General features: G+C 37.4%; 1 protein-coding gene across 1 annotated transcript; it reads right to left on the bottom strand.

The window, feature by feature from the left end:
• Positions 1–6,133: 6,133 nt before the first annotated feature.
• Positions 6,134–11,758, bottom strand: LOC126253489 (uncharacterized). The gene is made up of 5 exons (XM_049954862.1): positions 11,660–11,758; positions 9,768–10,444; positions 7,152–7,279; positions 6,651–6,827; positions 6,134–6,272 (listed from the first exon to the last, which is right to left on the bottom strand). The coding sequence occupies exons 1-5, from the start codon at positions 11,691–11,693 to the stop codon at positions 6,188–6,190; spliced, it is 1,101 nt and encodes a 366-aa protein (XP_049810819.1). The 5' UTR covers positions 11,694–11,758; the 3' UTR covers positions 6,134–6,187.
• Between the last annotated feature and the right edge of the window lie 3,965 nt (positions 11,759–15,723).

Here is a 15,723-nt window from a genome sequence, read left to right as displayed (position 1 = left end):
AAAGTTATGATCCACATGTCCTGTTTGAGTGCCAGTGTTGAGTAAGACGCCAGTATGTAGTTTGTGCCAGTGCACTACTGTGTGTTATCTTGAATAAGTCTCCTCAAAATGTGATCATGTAGTCTGGTTTTTATATAGACTAACATTTCACCATTATTGCAAGCTACGCTCATCAAAGTCGAATATTTACTGATGGACCAGTGCCACATTCAGATCTTACAGTGCCATTTAATTACGTTCCTAGCATCAGTTTACCAAGAATATCCTTAACCTGGTCTTTGGATGGCAGGACTAAGAAAGTGGAGACTGACGTCCTTTAGTGATAGTTTTTATTTTCCTATTGGTTGGAAATGAACAGAGAACAAAGCAAAGTACATTACCAACGTGTCGTAACCACAATGCAGCTAAGACAGCACAGTGTGTTCTGTGCCTTTGGCCATTGTGTTTACTCCTGTACCTCACTGGGCACCCTTGCAAGTGCTGTTGGCCTGTAGATGTGCTATAGCTGCCAGCCAAGATGGAAACCAGTCTGCACTTTTGTTGCTCAATTTGCTTCACAATCTCTATCACCACTCTTCTTTCTCTAAAAAATAAGACTGCCAAGCTAGTACACGAGATTCTTGTAATTGTAAAGTCATGCAGCACTCCTTGTGATGTCCTGCCACTACTAAATTTGCATGTTGTCTGAGCCATAGAGCCTCTTGTGTTCTATTGGGCTGGAGCTAAAACCTGACTCTGGGAATCCAGGTATATGCAGATTGTTGACAGCATTTATTGTGGAGCCCGGGGCCTCTCTCATTTTGTTGTTGCTTTGATAGGTGAACTGTGACAATGGATGCACACTAATATCCACTTAGCTCCTAGTAGTAGCTGGCCAATAGGTTGACATACATGAGACAGCCCCATCAGGTGCAGAAGTGAATATGGTGACCAAAGGCACATAACACTATGTCATCGTGCAGATTAATAGACTACATTACTGACTTGCCATTCATTTGTCAATTCCAGACAACAGGATCTTAGGATCTGACAAAGGACATCAGTCATTGCATCCCCACTTCTGCCATACAATTAAAAATAATATTTAACCCTAGGACTCACTCTGGGGTCATAGGTGACCCCAATCATCTTTACTATGGATAAAATAATATTTCTATTTCTTGTAAAAATCCAGAATTTTATGACTTACCACACAGTATTGTAGTTCTCTCACAAAAATTTTTAGAGCGCTTGACGCAACATTTAAGTCAATAATTAACAAAAAACTACTGTTGGGGTCAATTATGACCCCAGATAGATTATATGTAACATTCATAGAATGTATAGATTATCAACTAACAATCTCTTTCTTAGGTATTTTGAGTTGGTAACACTGAATTCAGGTGTTATTCAGGTGTTACTCAGAACTAACCTCAAACGGGACGTTCGTTTGTACGTTTGTTGTTGCAGTGTAATTTCAGCATGGATGGAATACGTTTTGCTCCTGGCTATAGTGTAGAACAAGCTACGGAAGACTTATTTCGTAGCAGTAGTGATTCAGGAGGTAGTGACGCCGAAGACACAGGTAGACCAAAGTGATGAAATTTGTTTACATGAATTAGAAGAAAATGATATTCTTGCTGAAAATGATGACAGTGGAGAAGATGAAAGTGCAGTACCGGTAAGCAGGGATCGGGTTAGAATTATGTTTCCTGTTGAGTTGTTCATCACATTTTCTGTAAATTTCAAGCCATTGTGAAACATTTATGAGTGAAACAAATTATGACTTAGAGTAATATTGTAACTTCTGATATGTAATTACTCTGTCATATGTAATTTAATTCTACTACGTACATACCTGTTAAAAAAGCTGTGAAATGTGTCTAAATAATAAATAAAATGTAAACAAACAGTATTAAACGACAGTACGTTGTTCTCTGAATGATTAGTACACACAGTCAATTATATATTGATTGGGGTCATGTATGACCCCAGATGGAGTACTAAGGAAATTTTAGCAGAGTGAGTCCTAGGGTTAATGGTGTTCTTGACAGACACTAGAAGTGTGATGAAAAATGCTATAGTGTGCAGCTTGCAATGGTCCAGCATTAAATGTACAAGCTTTACACTACCCAGTTGTTACCATCTTCACTGGAGAATTGTTAAATCACAGGTCTGTCAGTTTCCAAAATTGCTGGGCTTGAATGTGTATGGAATCATGATAGATGCCAAAAGTTGTCCACTTAATTGTTTCAGGTGGTATATATGATGGTAGCTGTATGGATAATACTGCTGCCGACAGTTACCTTACTTCCTGTGCCATAAATGTGCCTGGACTTGCAACCACATTTTCTATTGGTTTTCACATTTCGTTGCTGTATGAGGCCTTTGGGGAAAATGGAAGCAGCTGTATGAATATTAAAGAGCTCAGATGGTAAACGAATACTAAAACAGGAAGGAAAAGCTGAAAGGTGGAAGGAGTATATAGAGGATCTATACAAGGGAGATGAACTTGAAAGCAATGTTACAGAAAGGGAAGTGGACATAAAGGAAGATGAGATGGGAGATACACCACTGCGAGAATAATTTGTGGAAACAAGGTCTCGGGAGTAGACGATATTCAATCAGAACTACTCATAGCCCTAGGAGAGCCAGCCATGACAAAGCTCTTCTGTCTGCTGCACAAGATGTATGAAACACCTTGAACTACAAAGAATATAGTAATTCCAGTTCCAAAGAAATCAGTTGCTGACAAATGCGAAAATTATGGAACAATCAATTTCATAAATCACAGTTGCACAATACCTCATGAATCCTTTACAGAATAATGGAAAAACTGGTAGAAGCAGACCTCGGGGAAGGTCAGTTTGGATTCCGGATAAATGGAATATGCAAGACATTACTGATTACTTACCTTAGAAGATAGGTTACAGAAAGGCAAGCCTATATTTATAGCATTTATGGACTTACAGAAAGCTTTTGACAATATTGACAGAGATACTCTCAAACTCTGACGGTAGCAGGGGTAATTACAGGGAGCAAAAAGGTATTTACAACTTGTACTGCAACCAGACGGCACTTATTAGAGTCAAGGGGCATGAATGTGAAACAGTGGTTGAGAAGGAAATGAGACATGGTTGTAGCCTATCTGTGATGTTATTCAGTATCTACATTGAACTAGCAGTAATGGAAAACAAAGAAATTAAAGTTCAGGAAGAATAAATAAAAACTGAGTTTTGCCAATGCTGCAGGGCAAATGCCCAAGCTGCTTCCACTCGAACTTCACCATTATCTAGATGTGATCTTGGAGACATGCACTTTTTGGAGTAGAATCACTCCCTCCATGAGCAGCCCAGGCCATTTGCTCTTGACGGACTTTTGTAGGGTATGATAAGTATTGGATGTCAAGAAAGGTGATCATCATCTTGTCTGTTGACGGCACAGCTTTGAATTTTCTAGGGGCATGCCAGACGCTACATTCACAACCCCTAGACGTCTCACGTCACATAAAGTGGCATATGAAAATTTCATCCTGTTTCTTATGTTTCATACCTTTTATTTGAACATTCCTTATACATTCCCATCCATGCACATTTGTTTAAAACTCCCTTTTCTTTAATAGCTACCTCATTCAGTTAGATTACTTTACTTTTTATTCTTCATGTCCAAACAGCTCTAATTGCATGTGTGTTTCTTTGTTAATAAGTGCCCTGTTTGTGTATGGAAAATTTTCATTTTCTACGATTAATGTTTTGGTTAATCTGCTTTTCTTTAACAAGTTCTTATTATCTACACTTCTGTTTTCTAGCTTCATTTTTTGAAACAGGATGTTACCACCTGAAATTTTTAAATGCTTTAGAATTATTTCCTGTAAATTTTCTTATTTGTCTGATAAACATATAAATTGGTAGTTCAATTTAGTTCTTGACATGCACATAGCTTTCTTCGCAAAGAAACTATAAAGCACAAAAATGTTACTTTTTCGATACACATTTGCATAATTGTTAATGAAATCATGTAGGATGAATCAGTTCCATGATTCTGTTAATAATGCTACAGTAGTCTTTAATACAAGTGAAAACTTTTAGGATTTCTTTAGCTACATACCACCAGTTCTTTTAAAAGTCTATGGAATAGTATTTGTCTAAAAGAAGTATTTTGTTATGTTTAAAATTTGGTTTCAGAAAGTATGCCTTTTGCTACACAAAGGTTTCTCTATGGTTACATATTTCCTTCCCATGTCAATAGCTGCAGCCAAATAACTCATTTTTTTCTAGTGTTGTAGATACATCACTAACAGCGAATGCCAAATACACAGAATTATTCATTAAGTACCTCCAGTTTCCAAAGACTGCATGAAATTTATAAGCCATGCACAAAACAGACGTGTTAAGGATAGAGCATTCCTCCTTTTTCTCCCACCTTAAAGGGAGTGCTATAAGGCACCATTTGTGACTGTGTGTGTGTGTGTGTGTGTGTGTGTGTGTGTGTGTGTGTGTGTGTGTGTGTGCGCGCGCGCGCGCGCGCACTTCACATATTACACGTGTGTGGGCGCGCGCTTCATATATTACACATATGAACTTAGAGATATACTCACTTCCTGTGTATAGTTGTTTCATTGCCATCATCCAAAGCCCCCAGAGTTTCTTATAACCCAGTACATATTGTGAATGAACTGTTAAAATGCCCAATTCTGAAGAGACATGTACAAGATGTACATTTACCACCGTCTAATTGATGAGTAATCCCAGAATATGTCATAAGACTAGAAAGTCTTGCAAAACACAAAGGGCATAAGTTGAACTCAATTGTTTGAGTAGCTCAATTAGGTTTGCATCAACATGTACCCTTAAGTACGACACGAACCAGCTGGCTGTAAAATCAAGAATTTCAGTGAACTTCAGTCTTTTTTAACAGGGAAACAATTCACAATCTTCAACAGATCACAAAAAATACCAGCTTCAGATACTATTCCATTTGCAATATTTGGGAGTAAACGTATGAATCATTCACAAACTGTAACAGACTCAAATAAAAAAAAAACATGTCTAGGACATGTACAATTTGTTTCTTTTATTCCTGTTTGACCACAAAAATGTTTTGTCCTAGGACTAAATTTGGGTAGGCAGTTACAGTTTTAAGGTCTATTTACAACACAGGCCAATAAGGACAGTATAATGAAAAGGACATATTGCACCTCACTGTAAAGATGACATGTTGAACTGCACACAGGCGCAACGAAAGGACTTACACAATTTTTGGCCAAAGCATACTTCAGAAAGGAAACAATTCACACAAACAAGCACAGCTTGTGCAAATGACCACTATCTCCGAACAGAGATACAGGTCATGTGCACATGGGTTGTGCTTTCTTTCATTTGTTTGTGTATTTTTCCTTTCTGAAGAAGGCTTTGGCCGACAGCTCAGTGTGTAAGCCTTTTCATAGTGGCTGTTGGCAATTCAATATTTTCTCTTTACCGTGAGCAGCAATTTATCCTTTTCATAATATTGTTGATATCCTAATATGATGATTATATTAGAGTATGTTTTAGATTAGATGGTTGACATTGCCCAAAATTAGATTTTTTTTTGGTCACACACTGGGATAAAGAAATATACCCATGGCAGTCTCGAATGAACAATCTTCTTCAAATCCAAACTTTTGACATGCTCAGGCAGATGTGTTCTCCTGGTGTCCACTATTCTGTTAATGTATGACTACCTGGTCATTGTGACATTTCTCACTGAACACTGAAATTTTTTTCATTTGAACATCAAAGTATATGAAACTATACAAACCTTGAACTGACCCATTCCTCCTGAAACATATCTTCATGACAGTGAACTCTTAACCCCTCATTTCCTACACAACACTACTCTCTTCAAATTTGGCCTTGCATTACACTAACAAATTGTTTTTGGAAACAACTGAACAATTATCCTGAAATTTTACTGTGGATCGTGACTTCTCACGAATAAAGTGGACAAATTCGACCAAGAATCAATACATTCTGTAGAACTGGAACTTTTCTGATAGTACGCTCCAAAAAATACCAGTGGAACATCTATCTGAGAAAATACTGTGAATACTACTTATCACGGTATGTTATTAAACATTTATGAGTTAATGCAAATAGTAAAATAAACATGAGACTTAATACAATACAGTATTTATTTTCTGTATGACAATTCCCAAGTACAAATCAGTTTATATTATTCCAATCTTGTTAGCAACATCTAATGCATCATAATCATGTGCTAACCTGACATAAGCCTTCTTCTTCCCGTCCGGCCTGAAACCAAAAAGAGTCATGCTAGTCACAAATTATGCTTTTTCAACTTTGATAGAATTTATAAAACAAATTAGCCTCAGCAGACCCAAATTTGCATAAACTTGCTACCAAACAATGAACAGATTTAAAGTTACTCTTGATTAGAACAAAGATCCTTCTATTATATAATCCAAAACATTGTAAAGAATAGTTCCAGTAAATAAAAAACATCACTAGTAATTAGCCATTTACTGTGGTTTTACTTCCTGTTGAAAATTAAAAAATGGGAGCATCCCCAGTCTTCAATAGTCTTTCTTTTGTGCATTTGAAGGTTTAAAATTTGAGATAAAAGTATGTACAAGTACTGAGTGGAACGTAAAATATTAGGAAAATACATACCTAATCAAAGTATTTACTTTTGCTACATCAATATCGTACAGTTTTTTCACAGCAGCACGAACATGGTGTTTGTTTGCACCTACATGGACTATGAAAACCAGTGTATTGTTGTCTTCAATCTTTTTCATTGCTGCTTCTGTTGTCAAAGGATACTTAATTATATTGTAAGCATCCATGCTGAAATAAATTCACAATTAATGATTTACTACTTGTACCAAATTCGTACAATACATTTAAATTAGGGGAGGCAAGTCAATAAAACAACTGAGTATTTCGACAGCCAAAATAATGAAATCTAAGTGTCAACAAGCTACTGTTTTCAAATGCAGCTTTATTATTTAGTGAAGGCAGCGCTACATTCAATAACCATATCAGGTGTCTGCAAAAATAAGTGTTCAATTCACTATAAGAAGACAAAAATCAAGAACACAGCAAAAAAGCCACAATACGTTAATTTAGACTGACATTGACCACAATGATATGTACAACCAAACTTCTTACCGGTTCCTCCTTGGAACAGACTTCCTTGGGTATTTTGGATTTCTGGGTGGACAGAATGTCTTCGGTCTACGGAAGTGCACTGATGTTCTGACCTTTCTAAAACGAGATCCATGTTCACCCTTGAGAACCTGATTTGTAAGAGAAAAAATTGCATTTCAATTCATGTTGAGATCTAAGATGGAAAGGGAACAAAGAAAATTTACACTGAAATGTTATTTGTTTTCAAAATCTAAAATGTTGGAGTCATGAGCAGCAGTCGAGTTTGGGCTCATTCTGTGCACCTGCCATCACATTTTTCTTTAACAGTCAATGCATTATTCAACAGAGTTTTGTGCACTCCACTGTGATAATAACCATAGGTAGTGCAAGATAAAGAAGAATATTTGATATGAGTCTTCAGGTTTGATCAGTACCATAGAAAACATGCAACAAACTAATGTGGTTTCAGGGGCGAGTTTTCAAACAGGTTAAGCTAAAGATCAGTCACCACAACCAGGTTCTTTAACCTATACAAAACTGAATGTATGCACCAAAAGCTGATGTCACTGCAGCATTAAATCATTGATCAAAGCTGTGACTCCCTCTTGATCCCCAGTGTGTTAAATGTGACAGTGGAGAGTTGCTGAATTTTTACTCTCTTTGTAGTGAATTGTCATGGCTGACGGTGGCAAGCAAAAATTCTATGTAAGCTGAGAGGATTTGCAAGAATTAGCATTTTTTAAAAAATGACATACAAATTCAAAAGTAAATGGGTTGTCCTAGTTTCTAGCGTACTGTTCATCTTGTTGGCAACTGCTTCATTAATTCATATTTCAACAGTATCTTTTAAAAGCAACAAAACTCACTGACAAAATTTCCTGAAAACTACTATGAATAATTAAACCAAACATGTGACAAATCCCTACACAAGTACACAAATCCAACCTACTTTGTTTTAGACTACTTGTCATGTGTACCACTGTATGCATACAACACTTCCACTTTTCACTGTAAGAGTATTGCAATGCAATCTGGCAAGTGCTGGGCAAACAAAATAGTAATGCTAATAAGAAACACTTTACTATTTACACAGTATGCAACAACTGTCCACTAACATCTGAATATCTAAATTCTGTACAAATGGATTATTATTAAAGAATCACCATAGGGCACTAAACCATCACAACAATGTGTGTGTCCTAAAAGTAATGTAGTATCCCAAATGTGTTCTATGTCTGTATTAGCCACTCTGAAGCCTGCCTTCAAGGACAAGGATGTAAATCCAGACAAAATAGGTATATCTGCAGTCAATAGTGACAACTTTTTGAATATTTTCACCCTTTTCATTCAGGGGTTAATATTTACAGATTTAAATTATAATCTTAAGGTAGTTGTACTAAGTGTCTTCTGTTAAACTCTGGAAATTGGACATATGCACTTCTGCCAAAGGAAGAGAATGTTACAGAATTCAATAATTACAACGTTGATCATAACTGACTCTGCAGCTCAATTTATTGAAGCTACTAATGTAATCAAAAGAGTTAATTTTGTCACTTTTAATGCATGTACACTCGTTTCCATTTTGGTAACTATTTCTGAGGCAGGATAAATCTTCATTTAGGAGTTCAGTAGTCCACCCCAATATCAGTATTTACCAGATTTTCAGGCAGAATGTGATTTTACTTCATAGCATTGTTTTTAAATATGCAGCACAAGCGCTGAGAAGCATATTTTTGGGTCTCTTCATGCGCATTTATAGCTATCAGACATTGTCAACACCATAGAAAAGGATAGATCCATGCACATTTAATCCTACATAGCCGTATGTGACACCAGAACATTACTAATAAGCATGCCCATGTACCAGTACATTGGTGCCATGAACCCTCTATTTCTTACATTTCCACACTGAGCTTCACCAAATACTGTGCAGTATCAGTAGATATAGTTTAATTTGTCAATATTTACATGCACAAACTGATTTGCAACAATAACTGGTGAAATAGTTAACGTGGAATCAATTAGATTAATAATCACACTTATTAACTAATTTCACATTTTTAGCCATGATTTGCATCTATATTTATACTTTCAGTAAATGTGTGTTTTTGGAGTGCCTAGAAATTAATGTGGGTTATTTCACACAGTGCACGGAAAGAAACTGAATATAAAAGTGAACTTCAAATGAAATATCTTCACACATTGCATTTGTTACAGAACTGCCACAGTTCAAAGCACTATAAGCACAAAGTAACTTTGCCCTTGATTTGGAGGTAGTGATAGTATTAGCAACAAATTTTAATTTTGTAACTTCCTTTTCTCACTTCAGGAGATAACCAAAAATTGTTAGAAAAGAATTAACAGAAATTGTGTAGCAAACAAATACGCACAACACTAAATGAAACCCACATCGACATGTCAACCACGCAGAAGGCATGCCTTGAACTTAACATAATGCAATATGTCAAATATTTCAACATGTAAAATTACGTATAACTACTATTATAGGCCTAGCATTCAAACCTCCGATGGAAAAGCGTTGGATATATATTTGGTACTGGAGATAAGTTCTAAATTTGGAAACTTACAGCTACCACTTATAAAGATAGAAATTTCCTATCAATACATTTTACTTACCTTCCTCTGAATCCTGAGTGCCTTCTGCACTGGTCGTACTATCTTCCCTCCTTTCTGACTCTTTGGCGCAACATCTCTCTTGGGCTTTTCAACAACCTTCTTCACTGCTGGCTTGCCAGCTACAGCTTTGCCTGCTGCCTTACCAACAGCCTTTACTGCAGGCTTTGCTCCCGGCTTGGCGGCAGCCTTACCGGCAGCTGGCTTAGCTGCCGGTTTTGCACCAGGTTTGGCAGCAGCCTTCCCAGCTGCAGGCTTAGCGGCAGACTTGGGCTTGGCTGCTCCCTTGGCCTGTGCTGCACCCGCAGCTGGCTTCGCCTTGCCAGCAGCTCCCGCCGCTGGTGGAACGGGTGCCTTTGCTGGAGTCTTCCCAGATGCCTTTGCAGCACCTGCAGCAGGCTTGGCCGTAGCACCAGCTGGCTTTGCTGCAGATTTTGTGGCAGCTGCGGCAGCAGGCTTACTCGCAGCACCAGCTGCTGCTGGTTTGGCTGCGGCAGGCTTTGAACTAGATGCAGCAGGTGTCTGCTTGGGAGCTGGGGCAGCAGCCTTTGCAGCTGCGCCAGAGCTCCCTGGCTTTGAACTAGCCGACTGTTTTGCTGCCTTTGCTGGCGGTCCACCAGATGTTGATGCACCTGAGGCAGACGGAGCAGGCGTTTTCTCCGCCTTTTTGTCGGGTTTCCCTATGGACAAAACAATACAGTCTTACTTCAATAGGTACTTCCTCTCATATCTACAGTAGGAAAACTGACACCTATGATTAATATGAAATATAATTCTGCTGTGCCCCCTTGTAAATTTGTTGTAGAAACCATTAATCCACTACACCACCACATTCACTGTATATTGTATACTAAAATTCCCCTAACATCTTGTGGTGAAAGCACCCCTATGACAAGTGTAGGCCTACAATACAAGGATGTCCTAGTGGGAAGTGCAACTGGGGGCAAGGAACAAGCATTCATGCATAAACACATCACGAGAGTTTCTAGAATTCTAGACCTTCGACACAAAAATAGGAGATTTTTACATATAGCGATTTCTTCTAACACTCACCTTGTGTGAAATATTACGACAATCCAAGAACCCAAGTGCACACACATTTTTGACTTTTACATACAGACCAACAGCAAATTCACAGACCTACCCTCAAACCAGTAACACAAGAGTGACATTTTCAACTCATCACCTTAAAGTATGGACAAATTGCAAGGCGAATTTAAAAAGAAGCTTTCCTGAGGAAACACCTCATCACATTAACAGTATGTTTGTGACCAAAGTTTGGGATTAAAATCTGCGACGAGTAAATGGCAACTGCAATTTGAAATCTACGTATGTTTCTCATAAATATAAAAATTACACTAATTTCAGTCGGAAAACAGTACGCGCTTAGAAAACAACTGCACAAAAGAAAGCATGCAGCACAATAAACAACATTACTGCACTGGAGAACGAAATAATTTACATCTCCTAACGTTACTAGCTCGTAACTACATAGAAAACATTCCAGAAATACGAACCTGAAGATCAGAATAGAGCAACATCATTATCCCTATACATCACATGGTACTACATGTTACTTCTAACATACGAGAGAAAACCTACGCATTAGTTGCATTCACGTGGCACGGGCAAAACTGACAAAAATTCTGCTTACGTTTAACATCACGAAACTTTAATTACGAAAGTGCCCTGAAGCCTAGTAATACCGAAAGTGCACGTGTAGCTCTAACCAACCGCGTGGCTTGTTTAGAACACGTTGAAGGGGTACCATGAAAATTAATACGACAATATATCGACAGAGCCTGAAGAACAATATACTCCTACCGATTCTCTAACACAACATACATTAATTCATACGATACAAATAAATAAGATAGTATCTGCACTATAATTACCGGATTTTTCCGCAGGCTTCGGTTTAGGAGCCATCTTGATGAGTGATCGGCAAAGAAAGACATTTACGTTTGTGATAGTGGAAGTCGATACCGGATGTACCTATCGATTTAAAAACAAATTATCGACTTTATAAAGCGAATGACTGCATACATCCTGTACGAAAATTGAAATTGAAACTGAAAAATGGAAACCCCAGGTTGACGTATCAATAACATAAGGAAAAGATAGATTGCTACTCGCCGTAAAGGTAACACGTTGAGTTGCAGAGAAATGCAATGAAGAGACACTTACACGCAGCTTTTGGCCACATTATCCTGCGGAATAGTAAACACAAACACTTTCATTCGCACAAGGAGGCAGTATTTACACACACATGACCGCGATCTCCGGCAACTACGGAAAAACTTGAGTATTTTCGTGTACTATTCCACCTGAGCAACAATAATATCCTCCGTAAAATACAGTTTGGATATCAGAAGAGTTGCTTAATTGAGAATTCCATACAGATGTGGGCACATGTTCACTCAGTAAATTTTACAACCATTAAATAACAAAATAATACCGGTTGATATATCTACGACCTATCTAATGCATCAGAATATCCTCTTAGAGAAATTGGGGTAGTATACAACCAATGGATAATATAATATCTGACCAAAAGAATGTATAAAGTTGCACTTAGTAATTCAACCAATGTAATCAGAGGATATTATTCTGATTGGAAATAAATCACATGTTGGGATCACCAAGGCTCAATATTAGATTCAATATCACTTTGTTTCTCATAAAAGCAAACGTTCTTCTGTCTAACGTACAACAAACAGAATTAGTTCTTCTTATGGATGTCACAGTAATCAATTCAAGTGAATATAGAGCAACAAAAGATATAGTAAATAATGTTCTTAAGCCTCCACTGGTCACGCCTCTAGGAGGGACATTCGCACATCAGTAGCAGACAAATTGGCCGTGAATCGGGAATCTAAAAAATGTCGGTGTTGCGAATGCTACGCCAACATCGATTGCACCCGTACCATATTTCTATGCACCAGGAATTGCATGGCGACGACTTTGAACGTCGTGTACAGTTCTGCCACTGGGCACAAGAGAAATTACGGGACGATGACAGATTTTTTGCATGCGTTCTACTTAGCGACGAAGCGTTGTTTACCAACAGCGGGCGACCATGGTGGGTTAATGTATGGTGCAGCATTATGGGAGGAAGGATAATTGGGCCCAATTTTATCGATTGCAATCTAAATGGTGCAATGTATGCTGATTTCATACGTAATGTTCTACCGATGATACTACAAGATGTTTCACTGCATGACAGAATGGCGACGTACTTCCAACATGATGGATGTCTGGCACATAGCTTGCGTGCGGTTGAATCGGTATTGAATAGCATATTTCATGACAGGTGGATTGGTCGTTGAAGCACCGTACAATGGCCACACGTTCACCGGATCTGACGTCCCCGGATTTCTTTCTGTGTGGAAAGTTGAAGGATATTTGCTATCGTGATCCACCGCGTGTGCCTGACAACATGCGTCAGCGAATTGGCAATGCATGTGCGAACATTACGGAAGGCGAACTACTCGCTGTTGAGAGGAATGTCGTTACACGTATTGCTAAATGTATTGAGGTTGATGGACATCATTTTGAGCATTACTTGCATTAATGTGGTACTTACAGGTAATCACGCTGTAACAGCATGCATTCTCAGAAATGATAAGTTCACAAAGATACATGTATCACAATGGAACAACCGAAATAAAATGTTCAAACGTACCTATTCTGTATTTTAATTTACAAAACCTACCTATTACCAACTGTACGTCTAAAATTGTGAGCCATATGTTTGCAACTATTACAGCGCCTCCTATCACAAAGTGAAAAAAGTGGTCCAACTAAAACATTTATATTTCTTTATGTACTACACGAAAATGTTATAAAAAGTGGGGATTCCTATTTTAAAAAACGCAGTTGATATCCGTATGACCTATGGCAGCGCAATCTCGCAGGACAACCATATCGCCGTATGGTTTCCCCCTTCAAACTAGACAAGTTTCGTTCTGTGCAGTTTTTTTCGTTTGACGCTTATTTCGTGAGATATTTGGCCTGGCACGATCAATGGACCACCCTGTATATATAGACAGAATTATATCATGTTCAATTCTCATTTAGTGTAATCTCTTTTATTTCTTGACTTTCTTGTTTGTTAATCAATTAAGCTTGCTTAGCAAACACTTTCCTTCAGATATTCGACTAGTGCGCTTTTTATTTTTTTGAATACGGTAATATTTTAGTGAATAATGAACCAAGTGCTGTGTTACACAGTGATACTTTGTGTGAACATGAGTGTATTGGAACTGTCATCAGCATCAGCACTTCAGATACATTTATGTACAGTGAGTTATAAAACGTAAACTATTTTGCCCATAAACATTCGTTCAGATGATAATATTGATGCATGAAGAAACCGATTGTGTTAAAAGAACAAAATGTGGACACATTTCCCATCGATAATATGGAATTCTTTTATTTATGTGCCAACAAAAATTGCTAATTGCAAACTAAATCCAGTGAGGACCTTGTTAACTGTGAGCTGTACATCAAACAAACCGCCAGACATGTGACACAGTTGGTTTCAGGTACCATCCTATGTGAAATCTGTTGACATACATATGCATACATTCTTCCTTGTTCCATAGATCATGAATACGACATTTCGTAATGATGTGGAATGTGTCTCTTTTACATAAGTTTTCTTTACACAAATTAATTAATTAATTAATTTTTACAGTTAACTACTTCATATCAAAGAATTCATCTATTCAGTAGAAGGAGTTGTCATTCAGAAATTCTTTTAATTTGCTTTTAAATGTTGGTTGGCTATCTGTCAGACTTTTAAAACTATTTGCCGAATGACCAAAGATTTTTGTGGCAGCATAATTCACCCCTTTCTGTGCCAAAGTGAGATTTAATCCAGAATAGTGATATCATCCTTCCTTCTTGTGTTGTAACTATGCGCTTCGCTGTTATTTTTGAATTGGGATAGGTTATTAATAACAAATTTCATAAGTTAATATATGTATTGAGAAGGTACTGTGAATATCCCAAGTTCCTTAAATAAACTACTGCAAGGTGATCTTTGATGGGCTCCAGCTATTATTGTGATTACATGCTTTTGTGCAAAGAATACTTTCTCTCTTAATGATGAATTGGCCGAAAATATGATGCCATATGAGAGCAGTGAATGAAAATAGGTGTAGTAGGTTAATTTACCAATATGTTTAGCAACAAAACTTGCGATAACCCTAATGGCATAAGTAGCTGAACCTAACCGTTTCAGCAGGTCATCAATGTGTTTCTTCCACTTCAATTTCTCATCAATGCACACACCCAGAATTTTTGAGTATTCTACCTCAGCAACAAACTTCCGTTCATAGTCTATATTTATTATGGTGTTATGCCATTTACTCTACATAATTGTATAAACTGTGTTTTCTCTAAATTTAGTGAGAGTCTATTTGCAGAGAACCACTTAATAATTTTCTGAAAGACATTATTTGCTATTTCCTCAGTTGATTCTTGCTTCTTGGGTGTAATTACTATACTTGTATCATCAGCAAAAAGAACTAACTTTGCATCTTCATAAATATAGAGTGGCAAGTCATTAATATACATTTAGAACAATGAGGGACCCAAGCCTGACCCTGTGGGACACCATTCTTGATACCTCCCCAGTTAGAGGATTCTGCTGGTTTTTGTAGACTATCTGTACTGTTAATTTCAACCTTGTACATTCTTCCAGGTAAGTATGAATTAAACCATTTTTGCACTGTGCCATTCATACCACAATACATAAGCGTATCTAGAAGAATTTCATGATTCACCAAATCAAAGGCCTTTGAGAGATGACAAAATATCCCAATGGGTGATGATTGGTTATTCATTGCATTTAATATTTGATCAGTGAAAGCATATCTAACATTTTCGGTTGAAAAGCCTTTCTGAAAACCAAATTGACATTTTGTTAGTACTTCATTTTTACAAATATATA

This window comes from Schistocerca nitens, chromosome 4 (assembly GCF_023898315.1).
Source record: "Schistocerca nitens isolate TAMUIC-IGC-003100 chromosome 4, iqSchNite1.1, whole genome shotgun sequence".
In the NCBI taxonomy this organism is placed as follows: domain Eukaryota; kingdom Metazoa; phylum Arthropoda; class Insecta; order Orthoptera; family Acrididae; genus Schistocerca; species Schistocerca nitens.
This window is presented reverse-complemented; position numbering and strand designations above follow the sequence as displayed.